Consider the following 20,206-nt stretch of genomic DNA (forward strand, 5'->3'; position numbering starts at 1 on the left):
TGACACTGCTGCCGATCTGTTTTCGGAGAGCGGAAGGAAAAATCCAGGGGTCTTTTCTCCACTTGCCTCTGCTAAATCCAGCAAGGCTGCAGCTGCATTCCAGCCCCACATTAAAAGATATAATTACTGAGCCCAAGGTCTCCAGTGTTCAATGACATGGATAGCAGTTAGATGTACTTCAAGGCCAGGAAAGGGTGAAAACTGGGCCAAACCAGCAAACCTGCTACAATCACCCTCACCTACCACTGTTTCCAATTATTTCTCAGTTGGAAACCCGGTTTCCCACTTCTGTAACTTTATCACCTCTCATGCTTCCTGATATTCTCTGGGAAGAGGGCCTTTTTGGAGCGTTTTCTATGCATTCCATCTTTGCAGTGTAGGTAATTCATCTTACTTGATATATTTATTTTTCAGAACACTCCACTCAGATTCAAGAAAATCCAAAGTAATCCTAATCATAATCAAACTTTTGACTTCAAATATTGCTCTTCTCTTTAAGCATAGATAATCAAATTATACTTGCAGTAGAAATGTGCACTGAGGACCTGGTATTCACACTTGTTTGTGTGTGTGTACATTTTTTTCAGGGAGTTAGGGGGTGCTCACCTCATGATTGCTTTTGTGGCTTGTTTTAAGTAGCAATACCCCATGCTTTCTTTTTGGGGAACTACAAACAGATTGTGCCATCCCAGATGAGTTCTCCTTCCTCTTTTCACAAACCATAAAGAACAAACTTAAGACCATGCTAGTTTTGTGTGTTTTTGGTTTTTTAGCTAGGTGGGCAAAACTGGAAAAAGCAAAACACAGCCAAACTTAACAAGGATTCCCCCACATACCCTTCAGTCCCACAACCCTTTACTTCTATGAAAGACTTGCCTAACCCTGAGGTGTAGGGGGTGTAATGAAGAAACAACAGAAACTGGGGTTTGGAGAAATATGGAACAGTATGTAAGCACTAGGAGGGCAGAGTTTCTTGCCTGTTGGGTTCAGTGTTGTAGTCCCAATCCCTAGAATGGTGCTCAAGAAGTATTTGCTTAATGAATGAATGAAAGGAAACTGTGGAACAAATAATGACTGGGAAAGATCCCGTAAAGGCTCTTCCAGTGCTGATTTTAGTAACTGTAGGCTGAGACTCACATAGGTCATGAAATCAATTTAGTGAGTTTGACTACCATATATATATATATATATATATATTTTTTTTTTTTTTTTTTTAAGGAAGGAACTAGAACAGAATAGAAAATATCTTAGTAAGGGGAAATATAGTTTTGCAAAACTGCTGTTTCAGACACATACCTAGGATTGCAATGTAAAATATGTTTCTTACGGTTTAAAAAAAAGTTGGAGAAAAATGCTTGCCTAAGGGTATTAAGACACAGATTCCCAGGCTCAGGCCAGGACTTCCTAGGTCAGAATCTCAGGAATTTTGCACTTTGAACAAGTTCCCGTGGGGATTCTGATATGCTCTAAATTTTAGTATCTCCAGTCTGAAAGCCACTGTAGGATCTGAAATTTCAAGCATTTAACAGTCATAGAAGAGCTGATCAACAAATTAGTTCAACTGCATTTTCATGCTATCACCTGTTTAAAGTGTGGGGGACAAGCATTTCATGACCATAAATAAAATGCTATTGTCCTCTTTCCGCCTGTTACTAACCTCATTGCTGGACCATTTCCTCCCCAAGTCTTTCCACTCACTCACTCCAAGGGCCAATTGGACCTGTTGTGCTACAGGTTGGCCACAGAGCTTTCATCTTCCAAGATAAACAGATGAAGAGGATTTAGTTGCCAGATGTAAGGCTGGACTGGGGCCTGAGGGAGACACTGCTTAGCAAAGAACAAAAACTTGCAACCCAGACCAGTCATCAGATATCTATGTACAGCAGGTGTGGCCTGCTCTACCCTAATCCTGGCAAAGCTAATAGCCACCTGTCCTGACAACTGCAGACAAAACTCCTTGGAATGGCAATCCGGCTCCACTGGAGGCCCAGGCTTCCAAAGGCCCACTGGGAATCCTCCATACCAGCTGTCCCTCATCCTGCAACATTGGGTTCACCCTTCCCCCTCCATACCAATTAAGCAACCTCTGCTGTAAGTCCACATACATTGGTTTCCCTCCGTGCCTCTCCTTAGGCAATAAAGATAAAAGTCACTATTCTTTCTCTCTCACTTTAGATATATACTTTTCAAGTCCACTTTAACAACAGTCAAGACACTGATGACACCATTTTCAGATCCTTCTCTTTCCGCAGAACCTCCATTTTTGTTGAGTGGAAGGAGGAAGATCTTCCACATCCACCTGAATGGGAATCACTGCAGGAGGCCACTGCCTCTGGGAGGCTTTGGGCTACTTGTGCACAGAAGGCTTCCTCTCTCTGGCCCCCTACAGCACTCATTGCCTAAGCTACTCATCTGCTACTAATCTGTTAGTCTCCATGTATCGCTGTGTGTGAACTGCTCTTATTTTTTATCGTATTTTCTACTCAACTTGACTTGCAAATCCCTGGGAGACAGCAAAGACTCCAGAAACTTCTGTCTTGTTCCCACAGTGCCTTGCTTAAAAAAAAAGTCTTTTTCACTTGTGGAAGGGCATATGGCAATCACACTCTGTCAAAAGCTATCGGCACTGGACAAGTTAATAAAAATCTGTTCATCTAAGCAGGAAGTATCGTTCACCATATTTGGTTGGTCAAGCACAAAATTGCTAGGGCTACATTCCAGACATGAAAAATAGTGGTGAGCATTAAATTTTGAAGGAAAAAAATTCTACACTAACAGGGTCAGACTAACAGTATTAAAAACAAAAAATAAAATAAAAGCCCATTAGCCTCCAAAATTGGTGTCAGGGATTTTGTTGGTTTATTTATTGAGTGTTACAGGTCAGTGGCATGCTAAGAGCTTTACAACACTCTCATTTAATCTTCACAATGACCTGTGAAGTGGGTATTATTACAGCACTCCATTTCACAGATGAAGGAACTAAGGCACAGAAAGCAACGTTCCAAGGCTGGTAAACAGCAGAATAAGGATTCAAACTTAGATCTGACTTCACCACAACCCTCTACTGCCTCTCTAATTAATCCAGTTCCTGATATATATTCCCAGACCATAAATTGGACAAAGTTCTCTTTCCTAAAGAAAAGGCTGAAAACAAATGTATTTTTTTTTTTAATTAAGAAAGTAGAGGAACACTTCACGAATCTGCATGTCATCCTTGCGCAGGGACCATGCTAATCTTCTCTGTATTTCCAATTTTAGTATATGTGCTGCCGAAGTGAGAGAGCAACCAACCAACTAAAACAACCAATCTATCAACCCTTCTGCAAAGGAAACCAGATGGGAGGATTTATGAACATACTTAACTATCTTGGGTCTGCCAGACTTCATCTTTAAATCTTTAATCTGTTTCTGCGTCGCCATCATCCCCCAGCTGATTTCAATTTAGACTCTGATCACGTCTTCCACAGATCATTTCAATAGCCCCTAAATTGCTGACTTTAACATCAGAATATATCTGGAACCTGACCACCTTCACCCCCAACAAGACTCCAAGCTTTGGCCAGGTGTGGTGGCTCATGCCTGTAATCCTAGCATTTTGGGAGGCCAAGGCTGAAGGATCGCCTGAATCCAGGAGTTTGAGACCAGCCTGGGCAAAATGGTGAGGCCCCATCTCCATTAAAAAATAAAAATTAGCTGGGTGTGGTGGTGCATGCCTATAGTCTTAGTTACATGGGGAGCTGAGGCAGGAGAATCACTTGAATCCAGGAGGTGAAGACAGTGAGCCAAAAGCCGAAATCATGCCACTGCACGCCAGCTTGGGCGACAGAGCAAGACTCCGTCTTGAAAATATAAAATTTTAAAAAGCTCCAAGTTTCTACCCTTGGCACACCTGCAATTGAGTCTCAACACATCAGTGTGTCCTTTTCAAAAGGTTAAATCGGGTCCCATCACAACTCTGCCCAACATTACTTCCAGCCTGATCTCCTAACTCTCCCCTTTGCTCATTTCACTCTTAGAATATGGCCTCCCTGTTCCTGGAACAAACATGTCACGTTTATGCACCAGGGTCTTTGCAATGGCTGTTCCTTCTGCATGGAGCTCTTTTCTCCAAAAATATTTGCATGTCACACTTCCTGTCCTCCTTCATGTCTTTGCTTAAAGGTCACTGTTCAATTGAGGCTTTCCCTCAATACCTGGTTTAAAAGTGTACTCTATCTTCCCACCCAAGGACCTGCATTCCCTCTTGGCTTGTTCTATTTGTGTTTTTAGCCATAGCACTTATCACCTTCTAATATACTACCTCAACATATTTATTGTGTTTATTGTATTCTCTCACTAGAATGGATGCTTCCTGAGAGCAGAAATGTTTGTGTTGTATTTACTCCTCTATCTCCAGCACCTGGAACACTGCCTAGCACATGGTATGTGCTCAGCAAATATTTGCTGTATTACTGTTTTAAATGTCTTACTGGTAAGAAAAACTGATAACCCCAGGTCAATGCCCTATGTTTACCCTATGGCTTTTGCATATTCCAGGGTTCTGGTTCACTCTGGGAGGCACTCGTTCACCTGCCTGAGAAACTACGGGATGGGGAGCTATTAAGGAGGGAAGTTATAGTGAGTTCTACATTTCAGTCAATCCATTCTAGTTCCGTGGGATAGATCTGGGGAGAAGAAGGTTGGAACTATAAATCTACTCCAATAGTTCAGGCAAGAGATGATGAGAACTTAAGAAATAGTTACCAGAGAAGAGGATAAAATGTGATGAACGACTGGATGTTGTGGGAAGGTGGGAACCTTACTGACTCCAGGTTTTTGGGTTGGGTGATTAAACAAGATAGTATCAGCAGTAATGGCGACAGAATACACAGGAGAAGCCAATATGGGAGTGGGACTGAACCTGGGGAGATAAATCTCCACTTAGGTAAACATTCACTTCAGCAGTCCACTGATAAATACCTAAAGTGATTAAGACAAAAAGCTCACTCAGGGGTACAAGGCAAAAGGAATCCTACAAGAAGATCACTGTTTGTTTCTATTCATCGGTGGTACCGAGCTGGCCTTCGGGCAGGCAGATTCCCTTCTAAGGAAAAAGGCAGGAGTGTCTTCTCATGGGTTAAAATTTTCAAGGTGATTGTGCACCAAAACATATATACCCACCAAGACTCCTGCATACTTGACGACTTCCCCCATTTTGTTGAAAAAATAACTTCAGAATTAGGCAATCTTAAAAGGAACCCATGGTAAAGATCCCTGAACAAAGGTTTCCCAACAGCATAGCTAAATCCACCCTTTGCATAACTGACATTTTTTACCCTCATAGCCTTACCTGGAAAGTTCTCTCGATTTAGCTTAGGTCTGCGGATAATCACAAAGTCTTTGTCACTCCCTTTACTCTTCAGCCGTTTCCTTGGGGGGCTCTGCGGGAGGCCCAGGTTTGAGAGTAGTTCCTGGGGGATGTTCTCACTGTCGGGCTCCTCTTTCTCCAGGGCGGAGACCCCCATGCCTGAGAGCAGTTCAGAAGTCTTGCTGGAATCCCATCCCCACGTGAAGCTAGTGGCAACGTTGCTACTCAGGTCTGGAATCTCCTGGAGGTGCTTCCTGCAGAAGTGCACAATACCCCCGGTTCCTTTCGAAAACACCCATAAATAATTCCAAGGGAGGCATTAAAGAACCTGGAATTTATGCATTGTAGAGACCCTTCACAGCGGCTAACAGAATCCCCCTTTTTACATGCTCGCGGCGAGTTTTCAAGAAAAAAAAAAAAGAAATTTAAAGAACAAATCGAAAAGGCTTTTTGACTTAACGATAGTGCAGAAGGCCTCAAGAATTTCTCCCAGTGGAGGGAACAGACAAGGAGGGAGAGAGAGAGAGAGAGAGAGAGAGAGAGAGAGAGAGAGAGAGAGAGAGAGAGAGAGAGGGAGAGGGCAATCATACACTGATTGAAAACGGTGGCAGAAAAGCCCAATTAGGGAAGCCAAATAAAACCGCACGCTGATCCCCGCATTAAAGCATCCAGCCATTCACACTTTCCCAAGAAGGGGCTAAGCAACCATTCACTTAACAGCGTTACCAACAATATTAGCCAGTAGCGATATTCGCGGCCTAAAAGAATTATTAAAAGGGTCCATTCATGCTCTTCCACTTTTTGCAATCTGTTTACCTGTGCATAGCGTCCTCAGGTTCGGGAGTTTAAAATACGTGCATTAATTGCAAAGCTGCCCGCCTCCCGGATTCCCGCTTTGGCGCGCGGCGGCTCCGAGCGTGCTGCTCGGGCCCCCAGCAGCTAGCCCCGCTAAGTCTAGCAACGTTCCATCCCAGCAGCGCGCGCAAGACTCTACAAGCCCGCTCTACTTCGCGGGGCACTGCGGCCCCATGGCCTGCTGGGAATTGTAGTTTTCGTCCTGTTTCGTAGTCCGACTGCCTGGCCCTTACTTCCTTCCCTGGCAGTTTTGCCCGCCTTCGAGATACCCACAACCCCCCGCGGGAGCGGGACTGGCTGGTCCACGGGGTAGGCGGGGAGGCGGAAGCGGGCGGCGCTAAGGCTGACTGGGAAATGTCAGCCACTTGACTGTAGACGGATATTCCTTTCCCGGGAGCCTGCAGGCCTTCTGGTGATCGCCAGCGCTGTCGTCTCTGAGTGTGCATCCCAGAACCTGGACAGCTGTGGCGGCCGCCGTTTCCTGGTCCCATCCAGACGCTGTCTGGCGAGATCGGACGGTGAGCCTGAGTGGGAACGCGTGAGACGCTTTGGTGTCTGGGGACCCGGGCCGAGCGCAGGCGGCAAGAGAGGGGACCTGGGAGACCCCGAGTGGCCGCCGCCGCCGCCGCGGGGCCCACGTCTCTGGCCGCTGAGTGGTGGCTGTAGCCCAGCCCGCCCGCCAGGTGAGAGGCTGCGAACCGCGGGCGTCACACCTGTTCGTCCCTTTGCCAGGAAGCTGCTTCCTCCTTCGGGGAGAAGGCGGCCCTTAGAATTGGGTCTGTGGACAGGATCCTTCCTTTATCTGTAAAATACGCACAATAGCTAAAAACGCAGTTGGAACGAAAAACAGTGGTTTAATTTTAGGGGAGCCGGAGACCCCAGCGGGTCCTTTGTGGTGGGAAGGCTGCGCATGCCCTTGCAGACTTGACAGGTCTCGTAAATAGTAGCATGGGAATAAATGAAAGGACTGTGTTTTGCAACGGGCTTTACCCATGCAACGCAGGGGACCTCCAGCAAAGACTTTTGGTTGCTTGCTGACGTTCGACGGGCTACGTGTGTTTGCGTCGCCGCCTAAAAGCGAGCTGTTTTCAGCCTATCTGCTGAGAAGATTTTGGGGGTGGTTAAAGTAGGGAGGGTGGCATATTCTAGGCACAATGACCATGCGAAATCCATCGGGCAAACCATACTGCAACTGTGACCTCGAGAAAACAGTGGAAGAGGGAAGGGGGATGAATTCTAAACCTCATAAAAATGAAGATTTATAAAGTTCCTAAGGAAGCATAACATCTTCATCGCATATTAGACTATTCACTGATGCTGTATGACACACCCTCTGGTTTCCTTGAAAAAATGATTCCCTCTGTAGTGAAATTAAACCTCCCTTGCCCAGGTATGTGCTTATTTCAATCTTGGTCCTTAGCTTGAAAAGTAACTGCCTCTTGAGGGAGGAAGGAATTCATGAAACTTTAGCTTGTTTTTGAAAGGTGAGATTGGTGTAAATAATGAATCTGTTCACAACTTGATTTTGATTGGAATTAGGTGCAGAATACTAGGCTGAGCAGTTCATTAAACTAATGCTGTATGGAAAACATTTAAAAATGCAATATCCTGATTTTTCACACAAAGTGACCTTTATGTTACTTTGGCTAAGGAGAAAGCAGTTGCCTTAGTTTGACTCTACACCCTTTCCCTTAAGATTGCAAATCATAGGAGAAAATATTGACACAAAAATTATAATTTCCTTCAGGAAAGGGAACAAAACAGAACCTGTAAGCTAATGGAGGAGAAAGACTAAACAAAAATATGTAAGATGCCATAATATGCCAAAATAATGAGAGTAAACAGTTTTGAGATGTAAAATAATTGCAAGAGCCCACTTTAGATATAGATCTCATAAATAGGAAGGTCTAATCGATGAGATGATTCTAAATTTAAAGATGAGAAATATTTTTTTTGTTCAGTCTTGGTTTTACTAGGAAGTTACCTGAGAACTAGAATACTTGCAACATCTCAATTAGTGAACACAAGTTTCTCTGTAGGACTTCAGGGAAAGCCTGTCAACTTTGAAAATTAGTCTAATAGTTTGCCCCAGTAACAGAAATACTTTACCTTCCTAATATGGGAATACTTTTTTGACATTCCTTTTAATCATGGCTATTATCTTAGTGTAATAAATACAAGTTTAAATTGGTATAATCGATTCTTTTTAACATAAGGAATTGCGTCCATTGAAGACGAGATTAGTAGGTACACAGATGTTGCTCTCTGGTGACAAAGAACTGCATTGTGATTGCTATTGATGCATCTGATTTTTTCTGATTAATTTCATTGGTTTCATTTTACTCAGTGCACTCCATGTTCCATTTTAATAAGAGAGATATACCATTTTTCTAGAATTGGAATTACTCTATCAGTATCCAAGACAAAAGCCATTTTTAAAATAATGCAAATGAAATTAGGATGAGTAATTACTAGTACGCTTTTGGAAGCTTCAGATAGAATACAAAGTGACTGTAAATCGGCAAATCTACAGTGACTGTTTATCATACAACATGAGATGCCTGAGAGAGGCAAAAGCAATGTCAGTTAAGCAGTCAAAACCACAGCGTAATTAAAAGATGATCAATATCAGGGAACAGGAGGGGCCAAAAAGGACTGGCAGTCATAACTGACTACAAGTTGTAAATATATATTTAGTAGGTATGCCATTATTGGAGATGAAATATGACAGAAGAGATTCTATTTAAACAGAGGGGCTGTATATTTTTTCTTAGTTCCATCATAACATGAAGTAAATGCTAAAATTTCTTTAGTTTTTTACTTTTGTTATTTAGCTTAGGGGAGCAAATGGCTGAGAAACATTACATATCAAGGAGCTTCTATCTGCCAATAAAATTTCAAGAGGACCTTTTTTCCTTGATTAATTTTAAAGTAGATCTTTAATTCATTGCAATTTAATGCTCTATGATAAGCAGATTGAGGCAAGAACAAAAGGGTTCTAATTTGCTCTGTGTTTTCCACTTTTCCCATGTAGAGTAGAGTCATATATTACCCTTAAATCAAGTAATGGTAGTATAATCTTAAGGTAAAAAGTTTGTGTTAAATTCTGTATTAAACATGACTTAGCATTCTGTCTTGCTATATCTAAAAGAATCACAGGAGAACGTTTCTAATTTGTTCTCTGGAAGACTGAACAAAATAGATCATTAAGGAATTTAAATTGCATTAAAAAAGTACGTCTAGATTGGAGAAGAGATGTGTAATTATGATCCAGGTTCTATAGTGAAGATGCCTCTCTTTGAATCCTAGCTTTACCATTCACCAACTCTGTTAACTTGGACAAATTACTCACCCTCTCTGCACTGTTTTTTTCTGTTAAGCAAGGAAACAAACAGTCCTTTCTTACTAGGTTGTAATGTCTAATTTGATAAAGCATGGTCGGTACTAGTATTAATACAATTCTTAAAATTTAGTAAACACATACTAAATGTTAGATATTCTTTTTTTAAAATTATTTATTATTAGGAAACACTTTACAGATTATTCTCTATCAAGATGTCTTGCAATTTCTGTATATGAAATCTTTAAGAATTCAGTAAAATTTCAGTTCTTTTTTCTTCTATGCTTACATGATTGCTACCTCTTCTCTTTATGCCTTGCAAAAGGTAAAGCGGTTTGTATGTATGTTTTACCTCAGGGGCTTGTCACATTTTCGAATTCAGGTTACCTGGTTGATTCACCAACTTAGCTCTTAGATACCTTTAAAAAATTATTTTGAGTTTTTTTTTTTTTTCATTTTCAGAGTGGGAGTAATAGTCTCCTTGCAGTAGTCTATGTCTTAAACTGAACTCTGTACCTGAAATCTTTGAGAATAACAATTATGTTTGGAAGATTTAAATTTTGATTTTTGGTAGAAAATTGTTGACTTATTCACTTCTGGTTCTGGTTCTTTTGATTTTTCATTATGATTTTGTCTCTTAGTTTTTATTTCGTATATCTGAGTAAAAATACAGATACGTTAAGTTAGGTAAAATTTCTGATTGGTACCTAATGATCATCAGACTCAGATATTTAAGTTAACAGTATTTGAGTCTGATGAATCATTAGGTTCCAGTCATAAATTTTTCATTTGGTTTCAGAATATTTGGTTTTGACAAAATTGTTGTCAGTGTTTTGTTTGTATTCTGATCAATTGCTACCCATTCTCTCTCTGTCTCTCAAAACATTTGGAATTCTTCAAAATTATCTTAACCTCTAAAATTCCATCAAAGGGTGTTTAACCTGAAAAACTATTATCAGCCATAAAGTACTAAGGAAACAGTACTTCAAGTCAGTAACAGTAACATGCTAATTATGAAACCATTATGAAGGCATTTGAAAGTAATCTTAAATAATATTTTGATGATTGGAAAAAGATTGAATTGGATTTTAAGTATTTAAGACTTTCAGAACTGATATTTTGCATCAGGCACTAAAATCTGGTAGTTTTAATGAATTGACATTTTGATTTTGAGTATAATCAAGTTTTGCTACTGAGGGGCATAATCACATGGCACTGAATTTTTATTTGCCTCCTCATTTTGGTATCATCATCATCATCATCATCATCATATCATCTCCTTTCTTCTCCTTCTTTCCTAAACCTTACAACTCATCACTTGAATGTTGGTACAAGGTTAAAGATATGGACTTTAAAATTATTATTTAAAAGATATGGACTTTGAAACTATTATTTTCTCATCTCAAGTTAGAAAAACCAATTTTTATCTCCAATTTCATGGGATCACTGGTCCTAGCTGTATGTCATAAGAAGGCAATATATTTCAGCCTCAACAGAAATAGATGGTATGATAAACAGAATAATGTTTACCCTAAGAATGTCTATCCCCTAATCTCTGGAACCAGTAAAAATGACTAGATTATTCAGGTAGGCCCATTGTAATCAGATGAGCCTTAAAAAATAGAGATTTCAGGCATGAGGAGAAGTTGACAAACCATTGCTCTTTTAAAATATACAGGACCACACACACATACACAGAGAGAAAAGTATGTGAGGACATAGTTATGTTAATTTGTTTGACTATGGTTTGTATTTCACTGTATATGTACAGTATATTAAAACATTACTGTTGTGTACTTTAAATGTATACAATTAGAAAAAGATATACAGAGCCACATGAAAAGACTGGGGAGAGGCCTCTAGAGCTAAGGGCAAATGCCAACTGTCAGCTTGCAGGGGAACAGGGAATCTCAGTCCTATAACCATAAAGAACTGAGTTTTGTCTTGGCTAGGCGGGTCATGCCTTTAATCTCAGTGCTTTGGGAGGCCAAGGTGAGAGGATCACTTGAGGCCAGGCATTTGAGTCCAGCGTGGGCAACATAGCAAGGCCCTGCCTCTAGGAAAAAAAAAAATTAAATTAGCCAGGCATGGTGATGCACACCTATAATCCTAGCTACTCTGGAAGCTGAAGTGGGAGGATCAGTTGAGTCCGGGAGCTCAAGCTTATACTGAGCCATGATCATTCCACTGCACTCCAGCCTGGGATACAGTGTGAGACCCTGCCAGTAGCCTGAATGAGCTTCAAAATGGATTCTTCTTCAGAGAAAAATGCAAACCTGCTGACCTTGATTTTAAACTTGTGTTACCCTAAGCAGAGAACTCAGTTGAATTATGTTGTGTTTGAATTTCTGACATACAGAAACTATAAGATATTAATAATAAATAGGTGTTGTTTAAAGTCACTAAGTTTGTAGCAATTTGTTATATCTGTGGTAGGAGACCAACATGCTAAGTGTGGAAAGGGATGTAACCAAATCATTTATTACTAGAATAAAGGATCCATAATTTTATTTATTCATCCACAGCCCTTTAAAGTGCTGACTATGAATCAGACTAAAAAATTGAGTGCCATAGTAAAAAAATTAATAGCTAGTGTCAGGTTTATAACTGAGTTTGTTGTTTGCTTTTTTTTTGAAATAGAGTCTCATTCTGTTGCCCAGGCTGGAGTGCAGTGGTGTGATCTTGGCTTGCTGCAACCTCTGCCTCCCAGGTTCAAGCGATTCTCCAGCCTAGCCTCTCGAGTAGCTGGGACTACAGGTGTGTTCTATCACACCTGGCTAATTTTTTATTTTTAGTAGAGATGGGGTTTCACCATGTTGTCCAGGCTGGTCTCAAACTCCTGATCTCAGGTGATCCGCCTGCCTCAGCCTCCCAAAGTGCTGGGATTACAGGTGTGAGCCACCATACCCAGCCTATCGTTTGCTTATTATGCCTATATCTTACCACCTAAAGATTATTGATATTTTAATATATTTCATTGTTACCTTACTCTTTTTTATGCTTATGTAAAAATATGTGTCAAATTTTCAATTACTGTTAGGCTAGTTTTTTGATATTATTAAACAATCTTAACAAATATTTCTTATACTACAGTATTATGTCATCATTTCACTCTGTCATACTTTAGCATTCCTTTGGTAATCTCTAATATTTAGTCTTTTTTCCTTAGGATTGTCATATTCCTTACACTGGACAATTTCAGGTCTAGTTCACATCATAAAAGGATTTTCAGATAACAATTATGTTATATTTAAACTCACATCTAATGGGTTTTTTTAAAGGAAAAAAACCCTAGATCTTGAAGATGGTTTTGTCATCAGCACATTCTGCATTGAGCTTTCAACCAAGTGCTTAATCCATGGTTAGCTTAAAAATAAGATTTGGCTGGGTGCTGTGGCACATGCCTATAATTGCAGCACCTTGGGAGCTGAGGCGGATCACTTGAGCTCAGGAGTTCAAGACCAGCATGGGCAACATGATAAAACCTTGTCTATTTTTTTAAAAAATAAGATTTGACTTACTCTTGTTGTGGTATAAGTTGTTTCATAGAATATGAAATTTGAAAATTTGAGTAGTATTTGGTAATGTTCACAGTTTTAAGCCTTTTGAGTTGTAATAAGTATTTGTAAAATCAGTTTACTATTACAAGAGTTTTACATTGCCTTTGAAGTTAGCAGTAATAGAAAAATAGTGTATGTATTAAAGTAACAGTATTTTTTATTTCAACAAATATTTATTGATATTACTATATGCCAGGCACTACATTAGACTGGAATATAGTGTGGAATAAAATAGTCAAGTCTGTGCTCTCATAGAGTCTCTGGTGTAAGGGGAGAGGTTCAGAGAGACAATTAATAAATATAAAGAATGTGTATCATATCAGATGGATAAGTGCATTGAAGAAAAATATAGCAGGATAAGAGGGTAGAGAGTGATGAAAGAGGTTCAATTTTAGATATATAAGAAAAATGAAAGTATTGATAGTTGAAGTAGAAACTGCTTAACAATATAAAGAGTGAAGAAAATTGTTTATTAAATGTGATTTTTGTTTGCGATATTTCATGTAGGAGTATTTTGTATATAAATTTAAATTTAACCCTTTAAAGTACTCAAACTTTCTTTTTATTATTCTAACTAGTTTCAGAGATGTTTATTGATTTTAAGTATTTTATTGATTCTCCCTTATTTTATTTTTTATTTTTTATTTATTTTTTGAGACGGAGTTTTGCTCTTGTTGCCCAGGCTTGAGTGCAATGGTGCGATCTCAGCTCACTGCAGCCTCCACTTCCCAGGCTCAAGCGAGTCTCCTACCTCAGCCTCCCAGGTAGCTGGGATTACAGGCGCTCACTACCATGCCTGGCTAATTTTTGTGTTTTTAGTAGAGACAAGGTTTCACCACGTTGGCCTGGTTGATCTTGAATTCCTGACCTCAGGTGATCCAACTGCCTTGACCTCACAAAGTGCTGGAATTACAGGTGTGAGCCACCATGCCTGGCCCCTTATTTTATTTTGTTGTGTTGTATCACAGTCTTGATTTTCTATGTTAGGATAGTAATCAATTCCTTGTAATATTGTAGTATGTAGGTAAACAAAAGTCTAACAAAGGTGAAAAGTTCATATTGCCTTCAATTAGTAAATTTTTTTAAGTATAGAGAGATATCAATTTTTTTTTTAGACAGAGCTTTGCTCTTGTTGCCCAGGCTGGAGTGCAGTGACATGATTTCGGCTCACTACAACCTCCGTCTCCCGGGTTAAAACTATTCTCCCTCCTCAGCCTTCAGAGCAGCTGGGATTACAGGCATGCGCCACTATGCTTGGCTAATTTTGTTTTTTTTTTTTTTTTTTAGTAAAGATGAGATTTCTCTATGTTGGTCAGGCTGGTCTCAATCTTCCGATCTTAGGTGATCCACCCACCTCAGTCTCCCAAATTGCTGGGATTATAGGCCTGAGCCACTTAGCCTGGTCTCAAATTTTTTAATTTTAAAATAGAGACTTTGAACCTTTATGCTCTGTTTTTTGTGAGTACAGAGATATTAGATAAACTATTTGCTGATGACTGTATCATAAAATTAAGAATGTTTTCAAATTTATGACTTTATTCAATAATCATTGATAAATTTTCTGTATATAAAATAGTAAAAAAATTAAAAATGAGAATTTGTTAAAGTAAGTTTAAGATTTATGTAGATAAATGGGAAGTAATAAATATATTTTGTGAAGCAGTGAGTAATAATTTCGAGTTATGAAAGTTGTTAGGCAAAATTAGCACAAAAGAAAAATACTGTTTCAAAGGAAAAGTTGCTTTTAAATGGTGTCTTTCCATTTTTTCCTCCCTCTCTTTTAGAAAATCTTATAGAGGATGAATAATCTTAGAAAAATGTATTTTACTAAGTATCTAATTTTCTAGGATTTAGTCAATAGCTTATTTGTATAAGCTATTCTGTTAGAACTTATAGCATTAAGAAACAAACCCCAAATGACATTATATTAAAACTGTTGACATCTAAATTAAGAACTTCTTAATTTGTAATATTGTAAGAACTAGTATAATTTTTGTTAAGATTTTGAAAATACAAGGCATATGAAATTTTTTAAGTGTGCATTAAAAAATAAAATATAAGTGCTGGCGGATAGGAATTACTCTTTCCTATATGAAGCATGACATTTCTCCAAATAGTTTATTAATGTATTAATATTTAGGAAATTTCCAAGTGTCATTTCCTATGTTAATAATGCATTTTAATTTTCTTTTCACTTCACAGATATGGTCCAGATCTGTACATGAATAACTTTGATTAGTCAGAGTGAAATATTCAATAATGAGTGGTGCAGCTTTGGGACTTGAGATTGTTTTTGTCTTTTTTCTGGCATTATTTCTACTTCATCGATATGGAGACTTTAAGAAACAGCATAGACTTGTAATTATTGGAACGCTGCTTGCTTGGTATCTCTGCTTTCTTATTGTCTTCATACTGCCTCTGGATGTTAGTACGGTAAGGAGTAAAACTGATTTTCACAATTTAAAAGATAATTGTAATCATACAGCATGTTGGAAATAATGTTATTTCTTAAGACAGCTAAGTTATGTCAATTTGTACTTATATTTTGAATTAAAAGATTATGTGGGCATTTGATCATTAAAAAGCATAGCTGGGAAGGTAAGTTTAAATAGATAGAATTATAAACTCTGATATCCTTTAAGTACTTGGTAACCTTTTGATTCTCATTTTGAAACCATACGTTCGTTACTTTAGACAATATACAACCGGTGCAAGCATGCTGCTGCAAATTCAAGCCCTCCTGAGAACAGCAACATTACAGGATTGTACGCAACTGCTAACCCTGTTCCAAGGTATTTCCTTTTTTAAAAAAATATGAAAATTATAAGGGACAAATTATTTAAAAATTAAAAGTTTTTACCATCCAGATTTTATAGTTTTGTAAGTATTCTCATTTTCTACTGATTCCCGCCACCTCTGTTCTTTGCTAGTAGACTTTTTATTACATCGTATTCTAATTAAATCTAATTTTTAATATTTATTGGTCCACAAGGCCCTTCAGTAGATGGTACTGAGAAACTTGAAGAAGACCTGATTTTTTAGTTCTCGTTCTTTACTGAGTATGTAATTTCTAAAACCTATTTTTCCTCTCAGCCTATCTCTGATTTAAAAATGTGGCATGCATTTTCACTTTTGCTTAATTTGCAAGGTTATAATAAAGGACAAGTATTTCTGTACTTATGGTATTCCTTTCATATTGCACATCCTTCAAAAACATTATAGGTTTACATAAAAAATGAATAAAGTTCAAATTGTCCAAAGATTTTACTGAATTCATATCAAACTTTTAAGTAAAAAGCATATATATGTTGACTGTAGCCTTTAAGAATGCTTTCAGTAGTATTTGCATGTTTCTTTATGCATGTTTTTAAAAAAATATAACTTGAGAAAAGGTAAATTTAAAATGCAGGTGTTACTTTCATTTGAAGCACTATTAAAAAAATGGATAAAGATCAGCAGCAACTACAGACTGTTGGAAGTTCTTGGGATATCCTTATAGCTTAGGAATATGGCTACATGAATGAATTTATGATCAGAGACTCATCATGTCTTCAGAAAGTTAAACAGAATTATGTATGGGTGCTAGCATGCATCTCCATAGAAGCTATGGTATAGTGAATGATTTAATTAGCATTCCAATTTTCAGGAATTAATCACCTATTGTTTTCCCCTCCCAACCCCTATGCCCTGCAAGGTGTTGGGTGGGGGGAGGTTGGGGGGGGGACCTAACCTTATAAATAAGGGGAGTGTGTATTTTAAAGGTAATCATCAGAAATGTTATTTTATAATACATTTGCTTTTAACGATTGTTGCACTTTTAGTCTATTAGTTGAACATTAAATTTTCTTTTTACCCAATGACTAAAAATACACTGAAAGTTGAAAACTTAAATGGTATATTCAGAACAAACTATTTTGTTGACTTCTGTCGTTTTTTTTTTTTTTTTTTTTTNTAGTTTGACAGCTTTGAATTTTAAAATTTATGTGGAATTTTATGGGTTATTGATTATTAGAGTCAGTAATTTAAAATCTGAATGTAAATTAACTTGGCCACATGCAAATTAATTGTATAATTCACTTAAGTAGTCGTTGTTTATGATTAATTGGCTTTAAATTTTTAATTCCACAGCCAGCATCCATGTTTCAAGCCATGGAGTTACATTCCTGATGGAATCATGCCAATTTTCTGGAGGGTAGTGTATTGGACATCACAATTTTTAACTTGGTAAGTTACAGTAAAGGATAAAATTTTTAAAATTTTGGCTAATGGAATAAAACATTATTTTTCAGTGAATCTTTAACTTTTGGAATTTATTTATGTTTAATTTTTTCCATAAATCTCTATTTTGTCCCTTTCTGCTCTCTCAATCTCTCTTTTGACCCATTTTACGGAAAAAAGAAAAAGAAAAAGAATAGAAACACACAAATAGAAAATAGAAAACAGAAACAAAGATTTTCTTATTACTATTTCCTTCCTGTTATTGCCTTCTCTTTTGCCCTTGAGTCCAGTCCTTCTTCCAGCCCCATTATTATATGAAATTGCCCTTGCTAAGGTCACGTTACTCTGGCTTTCTCTCTGTTTGCTTTCCCCAGCCTTCTGAATTTCCTTTATGGATGCCATTTCTGTTGCCCATTTTCTAAATGTTGATCTTCCCTAGAGTCCTATCTTGGTCATCTTGTCAGACTCTCCCTGCATAGCTGTAATTATAGCCATGGTTTCATCGACCAATAATGGATTCTGAATCTTTCTACCCATTATAGCTTTATCTTTCTGCTATGCTCCAATCTCATACTTATCCACTGCCTACTAAGCATCTCTTAGATCTGCAAACAACTGCACTCTAAAACTGGAGGTACTGAACATTGCAAGAGAAAAATCACATAGCAGAGTAGTGCTCTTGTGTATTCATGTCTATTAAAGTCAACTGGGCCCTCAACGTTGCCAGACTTTACTACTTTGTTTTTTTAGTTTGCTTTCTCTCCATTTTTACAAGAAATATTTCTAGTCACTTCAAACTTCTGTCCCTTTTGTGGCTTGCTTTCTTGTACTCCCTATCAACAACGACAAGAACAACAACATAATCGTCTTTACTTTTAGCAGATGACTACTTCCATCCAGCAGTGAAAACAGGAGTCACTGAAAACAGGCAGCTTCTCACCAACAAATCTACATACCTACTCAACTTTTTTTCTTTCCCCTCCAAAGACGGAAGATGCTTGTTAGAGCCAGTCCTTCTGTCACAGGATTCTTAGGGGTGTTTTGCCAGCTGGAAACCTCTGTAGCCTGCAGTGCCTTTGCCTGAGTTTTAGGTAGGCTTGCTGGGCTCATTCCACCTACTCACCCCGGCAGATTGCACTCAGCTCCTGCTACTGGCTCTGATCCCACGCCTACCAAGGGCGAGCCAGGCGTGGAGTGGCAAGGAGAGTGTGTGAGCAAGTAAGCATGGGGTCCGGCCATTGAGCACAGCCAGGCACACTGGCTGCTGTGACAGGGTGGGCAGCTCCAGGCACCAGCACAGGCACCGGCTCTGCAAGCCTGCAGCTGGGTTAGATGCACTGCAAGCAGCTTCTGCTGTGGGCACCCGCATCGGGATGAAGAGAATGTGGTAGTATCCAGAAGCTTGGAGATGCCAGAAACCTCAGAGCCCCAAAGAGGATGTCACAGCCCTGGCTTGGGGAGCCCCTAGGTCTGGGCTCCCAGAAGGGCCGCAGCTCTTCTCTCCTCCTCTCCTGCAACATGGTGAGTGGCAGGGGTGAGTTCCACCATTCAGCAGGTCCTGAGCTCTTGTCCTGCATCCAGAAAGAATGAAGTATGCAGACAACTGGAGGGCGAGCAAGGTGAAAAGGTGCTTTTTTCAATGATAGTACAGCTTTCAGGAGACCCAAAGTGGGTAGCTCCTTTCTGCAGGCAGGCCGTCCTGACAATTGCAGCTCTCAGTGGAGAGGAGATCCATAGTGGGTAGCTCCTACCTGCAGGCCGGTTATCCCGTTGTCTGTGCAGCCCACAGCAGAGAGGAGACTGGAGTAGATAGCTCTTATCTGAGACAGGTTGTCCCAGTATCTTTGCAGGGGGCCGCTCCAGACAGGCTGCTGCTGCCATCACTTCTTCCTAAAATATGGATCCATCCCCTTCAGCTCTTGTTACATACTTGTAGCTTTCAAGTTCAACAAAGCATGCACATTTCTCTCATCCTTTGAAAAGAATACAGGAACAAAAATAAGTCTCTCAATTCAGATCCCTTTCCAGCTCTGCCTTGTTGATCTGATCACAACTAAATTTTTTTAGAAATTTCCTAAAATTGAAGCATAAATTCATACCGAAAAGTGCATGGATTATGTTTAGTTTGACTTTTTACAAAGTGAATACACTCATACACCAGCGCTCAGATGATGATATAGAACATTAGCAATGCCCCAGAAGCCTTGCTCACAGTTCCCTGTGTAGTCATCCCACACTCTCCAAAGGTAACCATGATTCTGACTTCCATCACCATAGATTAGTTTTTACCTGTTTATGAACTTTATAAGCATAGAATTATACACTGTGAACTTTTTTGCATCTCTCTTTACTCACATATTTGGGAAATTCATCTGTGTTGTGCTGTATGTATCATTATTCTGTTCTCTTCCATTTCTGTAAAATACCCCATTATATGTATATACCATAGTTTATCCTACCCAGCCAAACTTCTTACATGAATTCTCTATATTTGATATCTCCACTTGCTCATTGTTTACTTATTCCTCAACCCACAGTAAGCTCTGCTTTCTATTCTCACTCCACCACTCATACATACAGGCTCTTAATTTACTTCACCTCTTGGCAGCATTTGATTCTATTGTTCTCTCTCTCCACTTTCACTTTCCTCTCCTAGTTCCTAATCCACATGCTCTTTGATTTTCTTCCTTGCCCCACTACTATTCTGTCTTGGTCTCTTTTGCTGATCCATCCTCCTTCTGTTGCTCTACCTCTTTCTTAAAAAGTTGGTATTTTTCAGAGATCTATCTCAGTTCTTTCCTTCACATTCTCCATACTCATGCTTCCAGATGAGTATCTATTGATGTTATTTCAGTGCTGTTGATACAGTGATGACTCTAGAAGCTA

The 20,206-nt window shown here is 39.0% G+C and overlaps 2 protein-coding genes and 1 non-coding gene across 9 annotated transcripts in view; 1 reads left to right on the forward strand and 2 right to left on the reverse strand.

Moving 5' to 3' along the window:
• The window catches only part of SKP2 (S-phase kinase associated protein 2), a 34,345-nt gene extending 27,905 nt beyond the window's left edge, over nt 1-6,440 (reverse strand). The window contains exons 1-3 of one of the 5 annotated variants that reach the window (XM_017548256.2): nt 5,927-6,340; nt 5,808-5,874; nt 5,330-5,601 (exon numbers count right to left, since the gene is read on the reverse strand). In XM_017548256.2, coding sequence (XP_017403745.1) covers nt 5,330-5,601; nt 5,808-5,874; nt 5,927-6,023 — 436 coding nt within the window. In that variant the 5' untranslated portion in view covers nt 6,024-6,340. Of the gene's footprint in view, nt 1-5,329; nt 5,602-5,807; nt 5,875-5,926 lie in introns of all 5 variants that reach the window. The other 4 variants (XM_017548254.2, XM_037745608.1, XM_017548258.2 and 1 more) reach the window with 4 other exon arrangements.
• On the reverse strand, nt 3,178-3,286 carry LOC119474059. The gene has a single exon (XR_005203363.1). It is a non-coding gene; the product is annotated as a U6 spliceosomal RNA (small nuclear RNA).
• Nucleotides 6,441-6,466: 26 nt separating the features above from the next.
• The window catches only part of LMBRD2 (LMBR1 domain containing 2), a 47,654-nt gene continuing 33,914 nt past the window's right edge, over nt 6,467-20,206 (forward strand). Inside the window, exons 1-4 of one of the 3 annotated variants that reach the window (XM_017548259.2) lie at nt 6,467-6,885; nt 15,305-15,535; nt 15,797-15,894; nt 17,231-17,326. In XM_017548259.2, coding sequence (XP_017403748.1) covers nt 15,362-15,535; nt 15,797-15,894; nt 17,231-17,326 — 368 coding nt within the window. In that variant the 5' untranslated portion in view covers nt 6,467-6,885; nt 15,305-15,361. Of the gene's footprint in view, nt 6,886-15,304; nt 15,536-15,796; nt 15,895-17,230; nt 17,327-20,206 lie in introns of those variants that run through there. The other 2 variants (XM_017548260.2, XM_017548261.2) reach the window with 2 other exon arrangements.

This window comes from Cebus imitator, unplaced genomic scaffold, assembly GCF_001604975.1.
Source record: "Cebus imitator isolate Cc_AM_T3 unplaced genomic scaffold, Cebus_imitator-1.0 Scaffold205, whole genome shotgun sequence".
NCBI lineage: Eukaryota > Metazoa > Chordata > Mammalia > Primates > Cebidae > Cebus > Cebus imitator.